This window comes from Bubalus kerabau, chromosome 10, assembly GCF_029407905.1.
Source record: "Bubalus kerabau isolate K-KA32 ecotype Philippines breed swamp buffalo chromosome 10, PCC_UOA_SB_1v2, whole genome shotgun sequence".
Classification (NCBI taxonomy): domain Eukaryota; kingdom Metazoa; phylum Chordata; class Mammalia; order Artiodactyla; family Bovidae; genus Bubalus; species Bubalus kerabau.
The window spans coordinates 15899921-15924565 of record NC_073633.1 but is presented as its reverse complement, the minus strand read 5'-3'; the positions used below and the strand labels follow the sequence as shown (position 1 = coordinate 15924565).

At 36.2% G+C, this 24645-nt stretch overlaps 1 protein-coding gene and 1 non-coding gene across 2 annotated transcripts in view; both read left to right on the top strand.

Moving 5' to 3' along the window:
* The window catches only part of GPR137C (G protein-coupled receptor 137C), a 60982-nt gene that overhangs the window by 17856 nt on the left and 18481 nt on the right, over positions 1 to 24645 (top strand). The window contains exons 2-3 of the mRNA XM_055536705.1: positions 19212 to 19255; positions 20776 to 21004. Of these exons, the coding sequence (XP_055392680.1) occupies positions 19212 to 19255; positions 20776 to 21004 (273 nt within the window). The remainder of the gene's footprint in view (positions 1 to 19211; positions 19256 to 20775; positions 21005 to 24645) is intronic.
* On the top strand, positions 17021 to 17169 carry LOC129622174 (small nucleolar RNA SNORA57). Its single transcript, XR_008699851.1, has one exon. It is a non-coding gene; the product is annotated as a small nucleolar RNA SNORA57 (small nucleolar RNA).

Sequence of the window (24645 nt, the reverse complement as noted above, 5' to 3'; positions counted from 1 at the left end):
ATTACTTCTGATACATTCTGCCTCTTTTTATGACCACCATTATCAGTTAGAACGATATTGTCCAATGAATTTGGCTCTCTGTCTCTTTCTTTAGAAAAAGCAATTCTGCTATCTTCCTAGTTTGAAAAGCACGAGAGGTTTTATGAAAAATCAGTAATATATAATGAAGAATTTTATATGGAAAAACTTTTTAAAGGGTACCACAGTTTCATCACAAATTCAGTTTAGATTCCAAAGAAGTTTATAATGTATGAAATTCTTAGTTCAGAAATAAATTATGTTTATTCCTTAATATAAGGTATATTAAATTTTCAATAAGAGAGCTATGCATGGTAAACTAATGAGTAACCCATAGTAACCTGTTATATTTGGGGATGATTTTCAATAATGACAGCTTACAAATTTTCCTCAAAAAATTAATACTTCATTCCTGAAATAGTTATTTATGCTTTTTAAAAGATCTAGTTAAGTAAAGGATATAGTAAAGGTACTTTATAGTCTGAAAAAGAGCACAAAATAAAGATGTTAAACTGCTTCTAGGCATTATGTTTTACTAAACAGATTATTTGGTTTCTGAGTATATTTTTCTTGGGCATGTTAATTCTGCAGATCTTGAACAATGAACAAGTAGTTGCAGTGACATATGTATGACACTATTATTAATAAAGCAGTATTTGTCTCCTTGGAAATTAAGGAATTGAACTCTACCATCAAAGATCTAAATGTATATATGTATCAGAGAAAACCAGGATCCCTGTGAGCCTTGAATTATAGAAGTCAGGACACCTAGGTTTTAATCCTTTTAATTTCTCATGTGTTCTTAGACAGTCCACTTCATCTCTAAAGCATAGCTTTATTTATAAAATTAAGTTATTGAATTAAATCTCTAAGGTTTCTTTTTGTCCAGGAGAAACCAGGATACATTTCCAGTTGTCCTTTCCCAGTATTCTTATAGACAGTGCTTATTCTCTTAGCAACAACATGTGACAACACCTATAAAGTATTTCCAGCCAGGAGAACTCACCTAAGACATGGTGTCCAGGGTTTTTTTTATTGGGAATCAGTCAAATAGGCACGGTCTCCCTGGCGGATTTTAATTACTCAGTCTCCCACCTCTTCAAAGGTCAAACTCATATTAAATGGTTTAGGTCATATAAATCATATATTAGCATAAATTATTACGGTGGTCACATGGCCACCATAAATCACATTGTTAGCATAAATTATTTGGTATGGCCCAAGTCCCCAGGTAAACAGAGGTATTCTTATCAGGCAGGATACTCCAAGGATTCAGAAATACCTCCCAAGTGCTAGGCAAGAACCAGATCTTTCTGTGGAATGTGCAGAGTTTATACAACTCAGGCCTGCTGAGTTAATCCCTTATTGCATACCTTTCAGTGAAGTAATTCTCTAGAACCTTCTTGAGAAAGTATGCTTGATAAGCAATTTTGGGGGGGCTTTTCATGTCAAATATTTTTGTTCTACTGTTATATTTTATTGATAGTTTAAGCAGTTATAGAATTCTAAGTTGGAGATAATTTTCCCTAAAGATTTTTAAGGTGTTGCTCCACTTTGAATGTTGTGATTGAAGCTTGAAAGCCATTCTGTTTCTTGATCCTTTCCATGTGAATTGTTTTTATTTTCTTGAAACCTATTAGATTTTTCTTTGATCCTAGAGTTCCAAAATGATCTGTCTTCGTGTTTTCTATACATTTTGCTGGGCACTGAACATCCCTTTCAGTTTAGCCATATGTATGCTTTGGTTTGGAGAAACATTCTTCAATTTTTCATTGATTTTTCTCCACTCCTTTGTTTCTGTTCTCTCTTTCTGGAACCCCTAACATTTGGATGTTGGACTTCCAAGACAGATCTTTTTCTTACCTCTTCTCTATTTTTCATTATGTCTTTATTCTCTAGGTTTTTTGGGGAAGATTTCTCCAACTTCTAGCCCCTCTCTTTACATTTTCGTTTTTATTAGCTTGTTTAATTTCTAAGAGCTCTTTTTTGTTCTCTGAATTTTTTTATTAATAGCATCTTGTTTTTGTTTCTTGAGTGCAGTAGATTTTCTTATCTCTCCAAGTCTACTAATGATGGGCTGTTTAGTTTTTTGTTTGTACTTTTCTTTTTCTATTAGTTTGTTGGGATCTCCATCTTTCATTGAAAACTTTTGAGTTATCCAGTTATCCTTGGCTGTCTTTTCATAATTAAGAGTGGAAGCTCTCAGCATGTAGGTGAGGCATGTACACAGTAGACAGACTGGCTAGACAATTTGTTAGGGGACCCCTGATACTGGAATTGTTATATTTGGGTCTTTCCTCTTGGACTGATCAGATTTCTCAGGAGGAAAAATCCTTCAGAGAATAAAGCTGTGGTTTACAACACTTTGCGAATCTAGTCATGGAAGAGAGTTTGGGAGACTCCCTTTAATTGATATTTATCACTAGTCTCCTTGTTTTTGGAATGGTACCAAACTATCAACTGTGCCTGCCATCTAACTCATACTCTAGGTCAGAGTAGCCTCTACAGAGAATAAACACCCAGGTATCTGCCAGAATGAATAAGTGGCATTTCAGGGCATGGATTAGGGAAGGAGATTTAGGGACTTCAGTTCAGTTGCTGAGTCCTGTCCAATTGTTTGCAATCCCATGGACTGCAGCACGCCAGGCCTCCCTGTCCATCACCAACTCCCAGAGTTTACTCAAACTCATGTCCATCGAGTCAGTGATGCCATCCAACCATCTCATCTTCTGTTGTCCCCTTCTCCTGCCTTCAATCTTTCCCAGGGTCTTTTCCAATGGGTCAGTTCTTCACATCAGGTGGCCAAAGTATTGGAGCTTCAGCCTCAGTCCTACCAATGAATATTCAGGAGTGATTTCCTTTAGGATGGGCTGGTTTGATCTCCTTGCAGTCCAAGGGACTCTCAAGAGTTGTCCAACAGCACAGTACAAAAGTATCAATTCTTCGGCGCTCAGCTTTCTTTATAGTTCAACTCTCACATCCATACATGACTACTGGAAAAATCATAGCTTTGACTAGATGGACCTTTGTTGGCAAAGTAATGTCTCTGCTTTTTAATATGCTGTCTAGGTTGGTCATAACTTCTTCCAAGGAGCAAGCATCTTTTAATTTTATGGCTGCATTCACTATCTGCAGTGATTCTGGAGCCCCCCAAAATAAAGTTTGTCACTGTTTCCACTGTTTCCTCATCTATTTGCCATGAAGTGATGGGACCAGATGCCATGATCTTAGTTTTCTGAATGTTGAGTTTTAAGCCAACTTTTTCACTCTCCTCTTTCATTTTCATCAAGAGGCTCTTTAGCTCTTTCTTTGCACTTAGGGACTTAACTGCTCATAAACAGCTCTTATCCATCTCTGTTTCAGTCACTTCCACTTCTCAGTTCCAGTGGTACTTGGTTCTCTTGGTTCCTAAACCTTTTGAAGATTCTGAAATATTTATCAAGTTGGTTCTCAGTCCTCCGAACTACTAGCTTGGGATTCATCACATTGTGTTGATGATCCCTAAGTCCACCCTCAGCCTCAGTGATTTGCTAATAGGACTTATATACCATGGTTACATTTTGTTTTAAGGATAGGGCAAAATCAGTAAAGGTTTCAAGATATATGGCATAAGGTCCAGAGGAAACCAGGCACAAGCTTCCAAGAATTCTGAGGAGAGTCAGAGGATATGCTTAATTCCTTCCTTGATGAATTTTGACAACACATGTGAAATGTTATTTACCAGGGAAGCTCGTGAGAAACTCAGTGCCCAAGTTTTATTGGAGCTTAGTTATATAAACACTCTTTGCCCAACCCCCAAATTCCAGACTCCCATAGGGAAAGCAAGTGTTGAGTACAAACCATATTGTTTGTACAAATAGCTTGGGCACAATGAAATACCTTTCTCATTTAGGGAATGGTGAAAATCTTCCCCAAAATCCCAAGTTCCCAATGCCAGCCAAGTACCAGCCTTACAAGTGGGTAAGGATAACAGTCTCAGGAATACTATGTTAACTCTTTTCTGCACACAGTATCCATCTGCTTTCTAGCTTCTAACACTTTATTTATCATTTCCCATTCTACTCACATTTATAGGTTTATCTATTTTAAGAAAATCCCTTTAGTATTGTCTTAGCAGAGTTTCAGGTGAGAACAAAATTAGATATGTATCTTCAGTATTAATCTGGAACTTATTGAATTATAAATCAAAACACCTCAATTTAATTGTATGAAATCACTTTTAAGCAACTTGAAAAAAAATCAGGCTAAGCAAAGAAATCTAAAAAGGTGCTAGTATCCTAAGAAACTGACAGAAAGATATTGTATTCTATGTATCCTAGAAATAAGAAGTTTCTATAAAGAAAAAAATATTTAGAAGATTAGAAGGAGTTTTTAAAACATGAAATGTAAAATAGGTACTGAAAGAGAATATGTGAGAAAAGTCTGACTACTCAATTTATAGCTAAGGTAACTAAAAGTCTAATTTTTAAAATCTGCAACAGTAGCAATGGCAAACTTGGGAATGGTGTACTGTGCTCCACAGGAACTTAAACTGAGATGGAAACTAAGGAAAATGTTTCTATGAAAGAAAGCTACCTAGTTGGAAATACATGCCTTTCTGCTTACCATGAGCTTACCTTGTGGCTCAGCTGGTAAAGAATCCACCTTCAATGAGGGAGACCTGGGTTCAATCCCTGGGTTGAGAAGATGCCCTGGAGAAGGGAAAGGCTACCCACTCCAGTATTCTGGCCTGGAGAATTCCATGGACTGTATAGTCCATGGGGTCACAAGGAGTCAGACATGACTGAGCAACTTCAGTTTCAGTTTCTATTTACCATGGGAAAGAGAGTATATTCACCACAATTTATTTTTGCATCAATTTCAAAGTTTATATAGGTATGTCCTCCAGTAAAGTTTCTATTTCAAATCAACAAATGAAGGAAAATTGACCAAAAAAAATTCTATAGAAAAGCACACGTTCTATAGGTATTTCAATATCTACTATTTCTAAGCACCATTATTCTGCATGCCCTGGGAGACAGTAAATGATAGACATTTCCCCTGTAACTCTTCCTCAAATATTGAGATATCTGTGTTAAGTAAACTCATTAATGCTCCCTGACTTTAGACTATACTACAAAGCTACAGTCATAAAAACAGTGTAGTACTGGCGCAAAAAAAAGGCTCATAGATCAATGGAACAGAATAGAGAGCCCAGAAATAAACCCACACTGTTATGGTTGATTAATCTAGGACAAAAGAGACAAGAATATACAATGGGAAAAAGACAGAGTCTTCAATAAATGGTGTGGGAAACAGTGGCTACATGTAGAAGAATGAAATTAGAACGTGTACAAAAATACATATACAAAAATAAACTCAAAATTAAAGCTCAGAAGCCATAATCTCCTAGAGGAAAACATAGGCAGAATGTATCATAGTAATATTTTTTTGGATCTGTCTGCTAAGACAAAGGAAGCAAAAGCCACAACAAACAGATGGAACCCAATCAAACATAAAAGCTTTTGCATAGCAAAGGAAAACACCAGCAAAACAAAAAGACAATGTATTGAATGACAGAAAATGTTTGCAGATACAACTGATTAGGAGTCAATATCCAGAACATATAAACAGCTTGTTCAACTCAACATCAAAAGAACAAACAACTTGATTTTAAAAATGAGCTGAAGACCTGAATAGACATTTTTTTCCATGAGAGATATATAGATGGCTAACGGCACATGAAAATATACTCACCATCACTAATCAGAGAAATACAAAGCCAAAACCACATTGAATATTACCTCACACTTGTCAGCATGGCTATCATCAATCAAAAAAGGCACAACTAACCTGTTGGTGAGGATGTGGAGAAAAGAGAGCTCCTGTATAGTGTTTGTGGGAACGTAAATTGGTACAACTGCCGTAGGAAACAATGGAGGTTTCTCAAAAACCTAAAGGTAGAGCTATACCCTATGATGCAGCAATTCCACTTCTGGGAATATATCTGAAGAAAGAGAACAGACTAATTCAAAAAGATACATGCACCTCAGTGTTCATAGCAACATCGTTTATAATAGCCAAAATATGGAAATAACTTAAATGTCCACAAACAGATAAATGAAGATGTATACATAAAAATGGAATACTATTCAGCCATGAAAAATGAACTTTTCCCATTTATAGCAACATGAATGGACTTGGAGGGTATTCAGTTCAGTTCAGTCGCTCAGTCATGTCCAACTCTTTGAGACTCCATGAATTGCAGCACACCAGGCCTCCCTGTCCATCACCAACTCACGGAGTTCACTCGAACTCACGTCCATCGAGTCGGTGATGCCATCCAGCCATCTCATCCTCTGTCGTCCCCTTCTCCTCCTGCCCCCAATCCCTCCCAGCATCAGAGTCTTTTCCAATGAGTCAACTCTTTGCATGAAGTGGCCAAAGTATTGGAGTTTTAGCTTTAGCATCAGTCCTTCCAAAGAATACCCAGGACTGATATCCTTTAGAATGGACTGGTTGGATCTGCTCAAGGGACTCTCAAAAGTCTTCTCCAACACCACAGTTCAAAAGCAGCAATTCTTCGGCACTCAGCTTTCTTCACAGTCCAACTCTCACATCGATACATGACCAATGAAAAAACCATAGCCTTGACTAGACGGACCTTTGTTGGCAAAATAATGTCCCTGCTTTTGAATATGCTATCTAGGTTGCTCATAACTTTCCTTCCAAGGAGTAAGCGTCTTTTAATTTCATGGCTGCAGTCACCATCTGCAGTGCTTTTGGATCCCAAAAAAATAAAGTCTGTTTCCACTGTTTCCCCATCTATTTCCCATGAAGTGATGGGACCAGATGCCATGATCTTAGTTTTCTGAATGTTGAACTTTAAGCCAACTTTTTCACTCTCCTCTTTCACTCTCATCAAGAGGCTTTTTAGTTCCTCTTCACTTTCTGCCATAAGGGTGGTGTCATCTGCATATCTGAGTTTATTGATATTTCCCCTGGCAATCTTGATTCCAGCTTGTGTGAAAGTGCTGCACTCAATATGCCAGCAAATTTGGAAAACTCAGCAGTGACCACAGGACTGGAAAAGGTCAGTTTTCATTCCAATCCCAAAGAAAGGCAATGCCAAAGAATGCTCAAACTACCGCACAATTGCACTCATCTCACACCTTAGTAAAGTAATGCTCAAAATTCTCCAAGCCAGGCTTCAACAATACGTGAACTGTGAACTTCCAGATGTTCAAGCTGGTTTTAGAAAAGGCAGAGGAACCAGAGATCAAATGGTCAACATCTGCTGGATCATGGAAAAAGGAAGAGAGTTGCCGAAAAACATCTATTTTGGCTTTATTGTCTATGCCAAAGCCTGACTGTGTGGATCACAATAAACTGAGGAAAATTCTTCAAGAGATGGGAATACCAGACCACCTGACCTGCCTCTTGAGAAACCTATATGCAGGTCAGGAAGCTACAGTTAGAACTGGACATGGAACAACAGACTGGTTCCAAATAGGAAAAGGAGTACGTCAAGGCTGTATATTGTCACCCTTCTTGGAGGGTATTACACATAGTAAAATAAATCAAAGACAACTACTGCGTATTATCACTTATATATGGAATCTGAAAAATAAATGAATGACTATAACAAAACAAAAACAGATTCACAGATATAGAGAACAAGCAGACGGTTACCAGGGAGAAAGAGAAGATGAGAGGGGCAAGATAGGGATAGAGGTTAAGAAGTACAAACTACTATATATACAGTATATAAACTAGAGGGATATACTAAAGAACTATAGCAAATACTTTATAATAGCTTTAAATGGAGTATAATTTACTAAAAAATTTTAAATTTCTATGTTGTACACCTAAAACTGATATAATATTATAAATCAGGGCTTCCCAGGTGGCAGGTAAAGAATCTGCCTGCCAATGCAGGAGACACAGGAAACTGGGTTTGATCCCTGGGTCAGGAAGATCCCCTGGAGGAGGAAATGGCAACCCACTCCAATATTCTTGCCTGGAGAATTCCATGGACAGAGGAGTCTGGTGGGCTATAGTCCATGGGGTCGCAAAGAGGCAGACACAACTGATTATAAATTGACTATACTTCAATTTCCTAATGTTTGATTAAAAAATAAAATGGCCCATTTATTCAGTTTTTCTGATATTAACAAAGACCTGAAAAGATATGGCCCCTCTGACCATAAATTGTCATTGGTGAATTGTGTGGCTATATGTTATTTACCATCATAAACTTCTGGAAATCTACATAAAGTAAATGTTTACTGTGTTTCATGAACTATCCTTCACTGTCTTAACATCTTAGTAAATCATAATTGCTTGACATTTTATGATATTAATTTTTTACCTAGCATCATGTCTTGTTAGCTATATTCTATAAAATACTTGGAATCTACTGTCAGGTCATCATTTTTAATTTATTATAATCTGTGATCAAAGCAACTAGTTGTGTTTATATTATACATTGTAACATATTGCAAATCTGGGAGGACTGCTGACCTTTAATTTTTTTCCTTATTCAGCTCCACTCCCTTTCATACCCATTATTTATCCCATCCCATGACCTTTTGAATTACACTTTCTACTCTGTCCCTATTCTCTTCTTCATTTGAACCTTTTAGATGCCTTCACTGAAATTTAGCTTTTTGCAGACTTGTGGGAAGAATAATCGGCCTATTTTATGTTTCCCAATACTCCTTACTAATGTTATACCATCACCATTGCTCTTAAACACATGCCATCTGACTAGATCATCAGTGGCTATCATAATAACTTCCACTTCCATGGATGAATCATTACTTTCCTTCTCCTAGCCTGGTCTCTTGTTATATAGATCTTTTTCAAAGCCCATATTGATAACCCATCCAATGTCTCTCACTTCGGTGGTTTCTCAAAGCTCTAAAACCCTCCATTTCTATTTGAGCTGCTCAGTAGCATGATCATGCCTTGGATCAGTTCTTGAAAATTAAGCAATTCTTTTCAACCAGTTTCTTCTCTTCCCCTTATACATTTGAATTCATCCCTTTATTTGTTTTTCACCCTCGTCCTAACCTTTACTCACTTTACCCTTTCTGTTTTCCCCACTCCATTAGCTTCTGTCTGGTGTGATTTGCATTTAGTACCTGGCCTGTCTAGTATTTCTCTTCTCTTGACTATGTTGTGCCATTGTGGTTCGCTCACCCACTCTTTCTTTCTCTACAGTAGTTCCACGTGTCACAGTTCTAAATTATTACTTGAAAAGTACAATGTAGTTATCCTAACTTTTTTTTTTCCTAACTTTTTTTTTAATGGGAAGTTTTATTTTTTTTAATTATTTTTTATTTAACTTTACAATATTGTCTTGGTTTTGCCATATATCAAAATGAATCTGCCACAGGTTTACATGTGTTCCCCATCCTGAACCCTCCTCCCTCCTCCCTCCCCATACCATCCCTCTGGGTCGTCCCAGTGCACCAGCCCCAAGCATCCAGTATCGTGCATCGAACCTGGACTGGCGACTCGTTTCATATATGATATTATACATATTTCAATGCCATTCTCCCAAATCATCCCACCCTCTCCCTCTCCCACAGAGTCCAAAAGACTGTTCTATACATCAGTGTCTCTTTTGCTGTCTCGTATACAGGGTTATTGTTACCATCTTTCTAAATTCCATATATATGCGTTAGTACACTGTATTGGTGTTTTTCTTTCTGGCTTACTTCACTCTGTAAAATAGGCTCCAGTTTCATCCACCTCATTAGAACTGATTCAAATGTATTCTTTTTAATGGCTGAGTAATACTCCATTGTGTATATGTACCACAGCTTTCTTATCCATTCATCTGCTGATGGACATCTAGGTTGCTTCCATGTCCTGGCTATTATAAACAGTGCTGCGATGAACACTGGGCTACACGTGTCTCTTTCCCTTCTGGTTTCCTTAGTGTGTATGCCCAGCAGTGGGATTGCTGGATCATAAGGCAGTTCTAGTTCCAGTTTTTTAAGGAATCTCCACACTGTTCTCCATAGTGGCTGTACTAGTTTGCACTCCCACCAACAGTGTAAGAGGGTTCCCTTTTCTCCACACCCTCTCCAGCATTTATTGCTTGTAGACTTTTGGATCGCAGCCAGTCTGACTGGCATGAAATGGTACCTCATAGTGGTGTTGATTTGCATTTCTCTGATAATGAGTGATGTTGAGCATCTTTTCATGTGTTTGTTAGCCATCTGTATGTTTTCTTAGGAGAAATGTCTATTTAGTTCTTTGGCCCATTTTTTGATTGGGTCATTTATTTTTCTGGAATTGAGCTGTAGGAGTTGCTTGTATATTTTTGAGATTAGTTGTTTGTCAGTTGCTTCATTTGCTATTATTTTCTCCCATTCTGAAGGCTGTCTTTTCACCTTGCTTATAGTTTCCTTTGATGTGCAGAAGCTTTTAAGTTTAATTAGGTCCCATTTGTTTATTTTTGCTTTTATTTCCAATATTCTGGGAAGTGCACCTAAAGCAACTAGAAAAGGAAGAAGTGAAGAACCCGAGGGTTAGTAGAAGGAAAGAAATCTTAAAAATTAGGGCAGAAATAAATGCAAAAGAAACAAAAGAGATCATAGCAAAAATCAACAAAGCCAAAAGCTGGTTCTTTGAAAGGATAAATAAAATTGACAAACCATTAGCCAGACTCATCAAGAAACGAAGGGAGAAAAATCAAATCAGTAAAATTAGAAATGAAAATGGAGAGATCACAACAGACAACACAGAAATACAAAGGATCATAAGAGACTACTATCAACAATTATATGCCAATAAAATGGACAACATGGAATAAATGGACAAATTCTTAGAAAAGTACAACTTTCCAAAACTGGACCTGGAAGAAATAGAAAATCTTAACAGACCCATCACAAGCATGGAAATTGAAACTGTAATCAGAAATCTTCCAGCAAACAAAAGCCCAGGACCAGACGGCGTCACAGCTGAATTCTACCAAAAATTTAGAGAAGAGCTAACGCCTGTCCTACTCAAACTCTTCCAGAAAATTGCAGAGGAAGGTAAACTTGCAAACTCATTCTATGAGGCCACCATCACCCTAATACCAAAACCTGACAAAGATGCCACAAAAAAAGAAAACTACAGGCCAATATCACTGATGAACATAGATGCAAAAATCCTTAACAAAATTCTAGCAATCAGAATCCAGCAACACAATAAAAAGATCATACACCATGACCAAGTGGGCTTTATCCCAGGGATGCAAGGATTCTTCAATATCCGCAAATCAATGTAATACACCACATTAACAAATTGAAAAATAAAAACCATATGATTATCTGAATAGATGCAGAGAAAGCCTTTGACAAAATTCAACATCCATTTATGATAAAAAACTCTCCAGAAAGCAGGAATAGAAGGAACATACCTCAACATAATAAAAGCTATATATGACAAACCCACAGCAAACATTACCCTCAATGGTGAAAAATTGAAAGCATTTCCTCTAAAGTCAGGAACAAGACAAGGGTGCCCACTTTCACCATTACTATTCAACATAGTTTTGGAAGTTTTGGCCACAGCAATCAGAGCAGAAAAAGAAATAAAAGGAATCCAAATTGGAAAAGAAGAAGTAAAACTCTCACTGTTTGCAGATGACATGATCCTCTACATAGAAAACCCTAAAGACTCCACCAGAAAACTACTAGAACTAATCAATGACTATAGTAAAGTTGCAGGATATAAAATCAACACACAGAAATCCCTTGCATTCCTATACACTAATAATGAGAAAATAGAAAGAGAAATTAAGGAAACAATTCCATTCACCATTGCAACGAAAAGAATAAAATACTTAGGAATATATCTACCTAAAGAAACTGAAGACCTATATATATAAAACTATAAAACACTGGTGAAAGAAATCAAAGAGGACACTAATAGATGGAGAAATATACCATGTTCATGGATTGGAAGAATCAATATAGTGAAAATGAGTATACTACCCAAAGCAATTTATAGATTCAATGCAATCCCTATCAAGCTACTAACGGTATTCTTCACAGAGCTAGAACAAATAATTTCACAATTTGTATGGAAATACAAAAAACCTCGAATAGCCAAAGCAATCTTGAGAAAGAAGAATGGAACTGGAGGAATCAACCTGCCTGACTTCAGGCTCTACTACAAAGCCACAGTCATCAAGACAGTATGGTACTGGCACAAAGACAGAAATATAGATCAATGGAACAAAATAGAAAGCCCAGAGATAAATCCATGCACATATGGACACCTTATCTTTGACAAAGGAGGCAAGAATATACAATGGATTAAAGACAATCTCTTTAACAAGTGATGCTGGGAAAACTGGTCAACCACTTGTAAAAGAATGAAGCTAGAGCACTTTCTAACACCATACACAAAAATAAACTCAAAATGGATTAAAGATCTAAACGTAAGACCAGAAACTATAAAACTCCTAGAGGAGAACATAGGCAAAACACTCTCCGACATATCCTAACCTTTTAATGGCATCCATTTTTTCCCTGTTAGGTTGTTTCAATTTTAAAATTAGGAACCCTTGCTGACCACATCCACTGTCAACTGCCTGACTTTAACTGGACCTCTCTGTTTCTGGAAATAATCTTTTATAGCCTTCTATCCATGTGTTCCAAATGTTTCCCATATTCCAAGTGCTTAAATCTAACATCCCTTCTCAGGATATGACCTTGCCTCCTACTTTACTTAAAAAAAAAAAAAATAGAATCCATCTGCCAAATTCCCTCATCCATTTTCTCTATATCAAAATTGCTACATCCAAATTTCTTATTTTAACAAAGTGGTTTGTAGATTATTTTACATTTTCTGTACAGATCTCCAAGTTTTTACTCAGCTATCTTTTCCTTTCTCTTATCTCAAAAGTATGTGTTTTCCTTTTCAGGGCTGACCTGCCTCACCTAGAGCCTTCTTTAACAATTGAGCTCTCCTTTCCTTTCTCCCACTCTCCTCCATTTACCATTTCACCCTCTCTAGTTCATTTCGGATCAACAGATCATTAAATCAGAAATTGTGAATGTCTGAGATTTTATTCTATTTGAAAGCTGATAGGTTAGCCTCCCACAGTTTTATAGACATATACCAAAAGAAAGCAGAAGACCCATAGGTCAGAGAAAAAGGCCATTTATTGCTCATGGGAAAAAACAAGAATCAACCAAAGTAGTGTTTTGAACCAGTTCCCCAAGCCCAGTTCCTTTAAGGCAACCAGTGAGGGTCAGATGTTAACTGTGTGTGCAGCAAGATTTGTTACAGGAGAGATAACCCCAAATAAATAAGACAGGCAGACCTTGTCTTTATTCTGAAATGTAAGCAAATCTTCACCAGGGAGGGAGATGAAAATTTTACTCCCCTGTAATGTCTTCAGGGAGAGAGATGTTCTCTCTGTTATACCAGTCAAGAGATAGATCTTCCCTCTGCCACTGGGATAGACACCATTTCTAGTTTTCAAGGATGTTCACTGTGTAAATCCCTTGCAGAGCAGAAACCCTGGACCATGCAGAAACATGCAATATTCCAATACATGACTTCCAGTCAAAAAAATATGCAGGTTTCTCTTATCTCCTATCTTAAAAAATATCTCATATAGTCTGTGCTCACTGCCTTTGTTGTCTTACTTCCTTGCTTTTTCTTCTGCAATTCCACTGAAAACTATTCTCTTCAAGTTATCCCAGTCAAATGTTCATTTCTTAATTATTCTTGACTTTTTGAAGAATTGAACAAAGGCTATACTTTCTTCCTTTTACCTCTAAACTACTCCACTGCTTTCTATGACTAGTCTGATTCTTAAGGCTCTCTCCCTTGCTCATCTCTCTTTTCTTCACTTTTTGGGCTTTTTCACTTTTACTGTAAAATGTGAACATATCACAGGTTGATTTCTCATTCTACATTTGTTTTCCCAAGTACCTTCTACTTTGAGTTGCAGCTATCACCTCTCTAGGTGATTATGATTTATTTCTTATATTCCAAAACTCACCTGTTATCTCTATTTCTGCCTATATGTAATAAATTTTAAAACTAAAAATCAATTACATGACCTGACTTTAAAAATTTTGTCAGTAGGACTTTGATTCTAATAGTTCTTTAGATTCAAAACTTGAGAATGAGGAAAAGTAGACTCCCTTCCTGGTGACTCATATGGTTAAGAATCTGGCTGCAGTGTAGGAGATTCAGGTTCGATCCCTGGGTTAAGAAGATCCCCTGGAGAAGGAAATGGCATCCCACTCCAGTATTCTTGCCTTGAGAATCCCATGGACAGAGGAACCTGGACTGAGTTACTAACACTGTCAGTTTGCTCAAATGCAACAACCTTAACTCAAATTCTTTTTGGCATTCTGATCCATTGTCTATACTGACACCTAATAAATTACTCAAGCATAAAACCTATTATACAGTTTGTGAGAATTAAGGTCTAATCCTTTTACAGTTTTACACAAGTCTTCCATTATTGGACGACTGCTTTTCCCTTCAGTTTCTACTTGTGCCATATTTCCTATACTCACTTACACCACAACAACATACCAAAGTACTTGCTTTGACCTAAATTCACTGCTCACTTATTCAAACAGTTTCTGCTATGAACCAGGCATTATGCTGGGACTATAAATATGAGTAAGTTACAGTCTCTCTTAAGAGGGGGATAAAAATGTGAATAAATGCCATAGAGTGTGATTTGTAATGCAAGGATACAGAGTGGTTTCCTTCTTCCTGAGGCACTTATGGTGAAACAAAAATCGACACTCGAATAAGGTGTTGAAGGATAAATTAGAATTTGTTATGTGACCATGAAATCATATTTCAGGTAAAGTAAAAACATGTACAAAGGCATGGAGATGTGAAATGAAACCCCTTATCTGAAAGTTGTAAGTAACTCAGAATAAGCAGACTGTAAGACTGAAGACAGGGATAAAAGGATACAATGATGGGAAGGTAGAGCTAGGTGGCAAAAGGCCTTGCTGTATCAAAGGCGTGTGGGCTTTTTCCTGGAATAGTATGATCAGATTCATTTTTTTAGATGCTAAAACTAGTGTATGAAAGTTTGAAGAATAAAAGATATTTACTAGAAGTTAAATATCTCAGGAAGCTACTGTATAACACAGGGAGTCCAGCCTAGTACTCTGTGACAACCTAGAGTAGCAGGATGAGGGGGAGAGAAGAGAGACTCAAGAGGGGGCAAATATATATATAATTATGACTGATTCCCGTTGTTGTACTACAGAAACCAACACAACATTGTAAAGCAATTTTCCTCCAATTAAAAATAAACAATAATAAAAAAAGAATCTAAATATCTCTCCACATGATATTCATTACAGTGGGGAAAACAGTGACTTAAACCTGCAGAAACCTGGTGGATACCATCTGATCAAACCAATGATCCAAGTTAACATCATAGTAATGGGGCAAATCAGCATCTTGAGCTTCATAATATAATGCACTAGAAGAATGCAGTGCGATCATTTCTGTGGTTTTCCTATCAAAATACATACTCTGAATCTAATCATGAGGAACTATCTGATAAACCCAGTGAGAAGCATTCTACAGAATCACTGGTCTGAACTCTTTAAAACTGAATATCATAAAAGACAAAGGGAAAAAATAACAATTAAGGAATTAAGTATACAGTAAACCTATGCACAATGTATAATCTTGGATTCCCTCCCCCCACCCTGTGAATGGCACTTTGGGGAGCAAAGGCCAAATCTGAATAAGGTCTGCAGACTAGATAATGATACTTTATCAATATCAATTTTATTATTTTTATAATTATACAGGTTATATAAGAGAATTTCCTTTATAAAGGAAGTATTATATACATTTAAATATTTAAAGGTAAAGGAGCATTGCATATGCAACTTACTCTTAAATGATTTAAGTCATATATAGTATGGATGTGAGAGTTGGACCATGAAGAAGGCTGAGCACTGAAGAATGATACTTTTGAATTGTGGTGCTAGAGAAGACTCTTGAGATTCCCTTGGACAGCAAGGAGATCAAACAAGTCAATCCTAAAGGAAATCAAATTTTGAATATTCATTGGAAGGACTGATGCTGAAGCTGAAGCTCCAATACTTTGGTCATCTGGTGCAAAGAAACAACTCACTGGATAAGACCCTGCCTGATGCAGGGAAAGATTGAGGGCAGGAGGAGAAGGAGGCGACAGAGAATGACATGATTAGATGGCATCACTGAATCAATGGACTTGAGTTTGAACAAACTCTGAGAGATAGTGAAGGACAGGGAAGCCTGGCATACTACAGCTCATGGAGTCACAAAGATTTGAACACGACTTAGCGGATGAGTAACAACAAAACATATTCATGTATAGAATTATTCACAGTATCCAAGCAGTATTATCCACAGTACCCACAGCAGCATTATTCACAGCATCCAAGAGGCAGAAGCTACTCAGGTGTCCATCAGTGGGTGAATATAAAACAAAATATAGTATATACATAAATGGAATATTATTCAGGCTTAAAATGGAAGATAATTCTGACACATGCTCATGTGTGATGTACGTGGATAAACCTTGAAGACATTGTGCTGAGTGAAATAAGCCAATCACAAGAAGAAAAATATTGTATAATTTCTTTTATATGAGGTACCTGGAGTAGCCAAATTCATAGAGACAGAGATTGGAATGGTGATTGCCAAAGACTAGAGGGAAGAGGAACAGGGAGATATTGTTAGATGAATACAGAGTTTCAATTCAGGAGGATGAAGAAATCCCAGAGGTGGATGTTGATGGTGATGGTTGCATAACAATGTGAAGGTACTCAATGCAACTGAACTGTACATTTGAAAATGGTTAAGTTGTAGTTTTATGTTATATATATTTTAGTACAATTTTGAATAAAAATAAAACATGTAGAGAAGTGAGAATAAAGGGAAAATGGCAAAATGCCCAGTTATGTTCTAAAGATATAGATGGAGTTAAGAATGGAAGCAGAGAGACCAATTAAAAGGCTGTAGTAACCCTCCTTTTCTTGGCGCGGGTCGGGCGTGCAGTCCCGATCCGCGTAATGTACGGAGGTAGAGGGAACGGGCTCTGGCTCCCTCGGCGTCATGTCTTCGGTACCGGCGGCCAGCAGTCCGCCGGTTCTATCCTCAAGCGCCGGGACACAGAGAAAGAAAAAAAATAAATAAATAAAAGGCTGTAGTAATAATTCAGTATAGTATTAGTGACAAAGAAAATAGATACATCTGAGAATGATTTAGTGGTACTATTTAGAGATTAATAAGGTGATATTTTAGAATCCTTTATCACATCTAGCTTCTGGTAGATGGTGGCACTGTTAACCAAAATGTAATAGATATAAGTAAACTCACAAGCTGCTATCTTTGTCTGAGCATTTTTACCTAATACTCATTTCTCCACCATAACTTGACTCAAATGTAGCTTCCAAAGCCCTCCCTGGGCTTTGGAAAACCACCCTTTACAGGCTTTCCTGATAGCTCAGTTGGTAAAGAATCCACCTGCAATGCAGGAGACCTGGGTTCGATTCCTGGGTTGGGAAGATCCGCTGGAGAAGGGATAGGCTACCCACTCCAATATTCTTGGGCTTCCCTTGTGGCTCAGCTGGTAAAGAATCTGCCTGCAACACTGGAGACCTGGGTTCTATCCCTGGGTTGGGAAGATCCCCTAGAGAAAGGAAAGGCTACCCACTCCATTATTCTGGCCTGGAGAATTCCATGGACTGCATAGTCCATAGGGTCGCAAAGAGCTGGACTCCACTGAGTGACTTTCACTTTCACTGACTCTAGACAATCTCTCCTCTTTCGCCTTGCTGCTGCTGCTGCTGCTAAGTCGCTTCAGTCATGTCCGACTCTGTGCATCCCCATAGACGGCAACCCACCAGGCTCTGCTGTCCCTGGGATTCTCCAGGCAAGAACACTGGAGTGGGTTGCCATTTCCTTCTCCAATGCATTCCTAGACTGAATTAGTCTTTCTCCCTTCTTAGATGTTGTGACAGTATCTTTTGCATTGATAGCACCATGTTTCAAAATGGTTTATCTCTATCTTTCATACACTGAGCTCCTTGAGGGCAGAAACAGTTACTAGGTTTATGAATCAATCCATGGTACCTTTCATAGTGTGTGCTCAGTAATTGTTTGAATGAAATCAATAAGTTATTAAAAGACTAACACTAGGTTTCTTTATAACCTTCTGTACTTGCCTCTTTCTAGATTCCCCTACCCCAACCCCACTCCCACCCCCACTCAAAGTTCTTATCTATTTCAATAGTCTTGTAGCTAGTCTTTCTACGTTTATTTATTTTGGCTGAGCCTCATATGGACATATGCGATCTTAGTTCCCCAAGCAGGGATTAAACCTACGCCCCCTGCAGTTGTGCAGAGTCTTAACTGCTGGACTGCATGGAAGTCCCTAGTCTTTCTACTTTTAGCCTAGTTTCTCTGTGGTTGCCTGTACATTGATGCCAGATTAATGAAGTATTTTGGAGTGCTTACATGAAAACCTTCATTATCTTCCCACTATATAAAAAGTAAAATCCAAATTAACCAGTCAGGAATTTAGACCTTCCACCCATGTTCTCAGAAGTTACCATGTTTATTTCAAATTCACCTTATCTACGCTTAATCTTGATTCATCAAGTATTTGAGGACCTGCCTTTTGCAAGACTTTATGAAAGAAGTAAGTTTACTAAATATATGTTCATCATCTTTGTGTTCATTTTTTGGTCCTTTGTTTCCTTTAATGACTTCATTTCATCTTAAGGGGAAATAATATTTGGAGAACACTCAGCCATATTCATATTTAAGAAAGTTGTTCCATCTTAAGATAAGTTTAAAATAGGTTACAAGCCATCCAGCACAATAAAATAAAATAATAAAAGTTCAATAAATGTATATTTATTTCAGTTTAAAATATTACATATTGAAACTGAATTATTTCAGTTTAACAATTTTAATTTTAAAATTTAAAGATAGAAATTTAAGTTTAAAATTATACCAAAGAAAGTTATTAATTTATGATATTAAGCTTTTGAAAACCTGCCTATTTTTGCTTCAATGGTTGAACTGTTAACATTTGAGGTTTACTTGGTATTATTACTTGTTGTATCACTTTGAAACACATATTCAAAGCAAATTTAAGAATACTATATTACACATGTTTTCAAAACCTTTTTTCTATACTCTCTTTATAGGTTATATGTAAAGTCAGATGTGCAACTGAACTTGACAAACACAAGTAAGTTTCATGAGTAGCATATGTAAATTTTGTTTACTACTTCTCAAGGTAGAAGGCTGGTAGTTGAGGGTGCTTTAGCAGTTTTGTAGAAGATCATGCATTTAGATTAGTTCACAGAAAGTGAACTGAGTAATCTGGCCTTCCCCACTCAGCAGTATTGCTGCAGCATACCTGTTTTGGTGCTCTGCCATTGTCCCACTTCAGATGTCAGATAGGGTCCACAAATTCTCAAGATCGATTATACTCTCATAATCAAACAGATTATGCTGTTTGGAGTGAGAATGTATAATGTCATTCCATGAAATAAATAATGTTTCTGTACTGATTCACCTCAAAAATGAGATTGCTAAACTGGGGAGTCAGGAGCCTTGGGTTTCAGACCAGTTCTTCTGTAAACTTGCCAGCAATGCTCCTCATCTAACCTCTTGATGCATTTTTTCTTAAACTACTATAATTCCCTGGATGTATGGATAATTTCAAGGTTCATTTTAGGTTTCAAGCTATATAATTATTATTTTTATTATTTAACCTGAGAGAATATTAAGATCTAAACTTCTCAAACTAGAATCCTTGTATTTTGCATGTATACTTAATAAAGATTGATTGTTACAGATTACACATTGCCTTCCATTTTCCTTGTGTAAATTACTTACAAAGGCAAACAACGTTTTATGATTCCCACTATTGAAAGTAACCCAAAGTAGAGGCTACTAGAATGGCAAATAAATTTCTTGATCGTGTTAATCTGGAGTATAAATGTATTTGAATTGAGTTACTTTCATATAGATAGCTGTTCCAGCTACTTGATACAGAGAGCCACACCTTACCTGAAGAGTTTTTATGACGTGGTCTAATTTTTCTTAAGGGGAAGTAGTTAAGCATTCTACTTTGGGAGCAGTTCTATGTGCATAATAAATATGCCACTTTATAAGAAGATGAAATATTGATGGATATATGAAACTCTACATGTATTATTCCTATGTTCCTCTTTAGTCTTGTTTGAAATAAATGTTTGCTATAATCAGATGTTCATAAAGGGGAGAATTGTTTAAAACACATTTCCCTTACCTTCTAAAGTTAATATTAGTGATCAATTTAAATTTATATATGGTATATTAATTTTCCAAGCAAATTTTAGAAGCCTGCTAATTCTTAGAATGGAAAGGTCAATGAAAATATGCTCAGCAGTTACAAAATGAAAAATTCAGGATTACTTTAATTAGTTAAGATAATCCTATATTACTCTTCCTGATAGAGGCAACTGAATTCAAGCCCACATGAGATTATTTTTAAACTCATGGTTTAAAATCTGATGCCATTTTTAAATGGCTTAGTTACTAATGTCATAATTGCAAAAATATCCCAAGTAACTCTGTGTAATTATTAAATTTGTATTTAATGAAATTACAAACAGTTTAAACTGAAGGAATTACTGTACTTAAAGTAACACACTAATTCAGTTTTAAATTTAGTTTCTCATTAGTTTTATAAAAATCTAATAAGTTCATTTTTTCTTTCAGAATTCTGTTGCATTTGGGCTTTATATTGGCAAGCCTTCTCTTTTTAGTGGTGAACTTGACTTGCGCAATGTTAGTCCATGGAGACGTCCCAGAAAATCAGTTGAAATGGACTGTGTTTGTTCGAGCATTAATTAATGATAGCCTGTTTATTCTTTGTGCCATCTCTTTAGTTAGTTACATATGCAAAATTACAAAAATGTCATCAGCAAATGTCTACCTCGAATCAAAGGTAAGTGTGTTTTTTAAATTTATACTTGACAGTCTAACTTCAAATCTCCATCTTATGAACCATATTTTAATGGAAATTTTATATTTCTTTAAAAAGCATTCTGAATGTCAGGTACATTTCTGAGCATGAAAGAATGGTCACAAGAAATTAAAAAGTATTCAAAAATTGGTGCTAACTAAACCATGGTTTTTTAAACAAAGACACTTATCTTGAACATACTGTATTTTCTATGACATATCCTCTGCATTGGAGGCTATAATTAAACTACATAAGCCAGAATGTATACAAATGTATCACAAATAGTCTAATATTCAACTAACTAAGTTGAATATTAGTATGTTAGTATGGCAACTAAGTTTGCCATACTAACAGCTTAGGTTTCGTCAGTAAGGGTGGCAGTATTGCCATTTAACAGATTTACCACTTTATGTCTATATATACTTGGGTTAGCAATGTCAAGATGTCATACTGGTATAGTGTTGTTTATTTGTATAAAGTTTTAGAAAATGTTACTTCACTCCATAATATGAAGTCCCTATGGTATTTGAAACAGCTAGTCATGTAACTGAATTTATAAATGCCTTGCTTCTCCCTTTCTGTATACTTTTGGGTCAGGAAACAAAAGCCAATGTTAACCTGTTAACAGAGAACCATGAATGTTTCTGCTGTTGCTGATTGACAGTATGGATGAGTGGTGAATCGGTATCACAGTGTATATGTGGCATTGAGTGTGGGCTATATGTGTATGGATATTGGGGTGGGGGTTTATATGTACATATGAGCTTGCTTTAATTTGGCATCATTGCCTATTCACTGACAATAAGCAAGATAGTTTCTTAAACAGTTCTCTGAAATATTTTTTAGACTTCTGTATTATTATTACCCTTAATATAATCCTACTAAAGCATGGAAATCAACTTGTCCCTTAAGTTTAGGTGAAGATTTTAATTTTATTTTTTAAACTTATATCAGTAGAAATATAGAAACAAAAATAGAAATAGAGGAGAGAAAGAGAGAGAGAGACATAGACTTACTTTAAAACCCATTAATCTTGCCTGGAAAATTTTTAATTCAACTTCTAACAGTTTACCTCCTAAAAGTCAAATATTTTAGTTAATTCTGGCTTCCATATAAGTGTTAAGAAGAATACAACCACCGTTGTTGTGGTGCATAATCTTTTGATGTAGCAACAGCATCTTTTCATAGTGTGACAACATCAGGATAAATTCCTTACCTCTTTGGTCTAGTGATAAAACATAAATAAATGAGGCTGAATTTGAAGGCTTGTTTTCTGAATACTTAGAAACATTTTAAGTTTGGTTTTGCTCACTGTGATATACAGAATTCTCTGGATGTAAAGTCACCAAATGTGAGGAGGGAAGTTAATCTGATAATTCCTCCAGAATTATTTTAAATACCTTCCCATCACTATCATATGAAAGATATTCACTTAAATTTAAAAGTGCATGGATTCAGAATTCTCTCGGAACACTACAGAGAAAGATGTTCAAATACATACCTATAAAGGTAAATATAATATGAGATAGTAAATTATTTGTATTATACTGTTCTGTAGTTCTTGGTTTTCCTAATTAGGTTTATTCAAATAGTACATCATCTTGCTTTCACATTTTCTTTGTAAAATCTCTAGACTCATTTTTGTTTTTTGACTTCTACAACAGTATATAGTAATGGCCATTTCTTTTATTCAATCAGCAAATGTTTGTTGAGCATCTGTCTCCTCCACTTTCAAACTGACCTTCTTTCTTGGTATCCCTAAGAGAGTTTCCTTAAAGTTCAGACTTTGGTCTTCTGTTTTTCTGTTTATTCTTCCTTCCTTCTTCTACATATTCAGGATAATGAGATCCTCCATGATTTATCTCAGTCTTTCCAACCTTATTTCTAAGTAATACAGGTATGCTTCTCTGTCTCTATACCCTTAGGCTGTTTCATCTTCCCAAAATGTCTTTCCACTCCCAGTGCTCTATTCCGTGGTTTGTCCTTATCTTACCCAACTTTAAGGCATAACTTTAATGTTTCTCCTTTTTATAACCTTAATTTTGTCCCTTCTTCTTCATCTCCAAAATAAAATTTAGAAATAACTTTCTGTTTGAATTCTCTTAATTTTATTCTTTTAGCTACTAGATCAGTGCTGTGACTTGGTTCTTTTTCAAAGTAGCAACTCTGACTTGCTTTTTAAATATTCATTATTATGACTTTGAATAGTTAATTTCTTCTCTTTCAGTTTCTGATTTTCTTACATATGTAAGGTTGTTACTTTGTTCCATATCTATGTTCTTATATAGATACTTAATTTATTATTTTAAGTTAAACTAATAAAGGCATTTAGAGCAATGTGTTTTCTCAAGTACTGCCTTGGCAACTTTCCATAATATCATTACTGTATATTATAGCAACATCCTTTGGATTTCAGCCATGTCTTAAATACTACATATTTACACATTGGTGTGAATTAGATATTATCTCTACATATAGATAGATACTATTCTACTTTCACTTTGGTGAAAAGTCTAAAATTCAGATATATGTTCTCTTTGGGCCCCCTAACTTCCACAGGAAGTTATCAGTTTTACCCTCTGCATGACTGTCCATGCATATGACTCTGGCCTCCTGAACAACGTAGAATTTCTGTACTCCAGGTTCTTGTTGGAGAAAATATTAGTTTTTAAACTCAAAAGCTTAATTGCCAGAAACATTACCTGAAGGATATACAATCTATCCATAATCCCATCTATTCCATATATATCTTCTGCTCAATCCAGTTCATTATAGAGTTGTATTCTGAGACTGCTTATACCCTGGATAGAATTGTCTTTCCTGACATTACTGGCACATCATGCTTTGGTCTACGTCAGGAAATGTGTAAGAAATTTCTTGTGAGAAACATTTGTCTTAAAGTCTTATCGTATTATGTTGTTGTTCCCTAGAAAAGATCTTTTTCTCCAGTTGAGTACCAAGAAAAATATTAAAGTTCTTTTCCCTGGCTACTGTTTTGTACAGAGGCAAATCTGTGGCTCATCTTTATATCAATCACAGGTGATCTTATGATTCCCAGTTTTGTTCCGGGTCTACCTCTCATTTCATTTCACATTCTTACCCCATCCCCACATCTTACCCCATCCCCACACATTCCTATATTTATTTTTTATTCTGTATGTATCTCTATAACTACTTCAAATTCTCTTCGGCATGACATAAATTTAAAAATGTGGTTGGATATACTTTGAGATATGTTTATATCTCTTTTTCATATATATTGATTTTTTAATTAATTTGAAATGACCTTAGTGAGAGACAGTGTATCATAGTGATTAAGAGCTAAAAAAAAAAACAAAACCCTGGGATCAGAGAGATAAGGATATAAATAGATCCTATCTCTCTTGTTCATTGGCTGTATGACCAATTGAGCAATTGGACAAGTAATGAAACTGTCCAGATTGTTCAGATTGGGATTTGAACCCATGGTCTTGATATCACACACCTGGTCTCAGCCCTTAATGAAGCTCAGATTCTTGATGTCTCACTGAAGAAAGAATTCAGTGAGAGACCAAGTGATAGGTAAGAAGTGGATTTATTTAGACAGAAACACATTCTACAGATGGCGTGTGGGCCATCTCAGA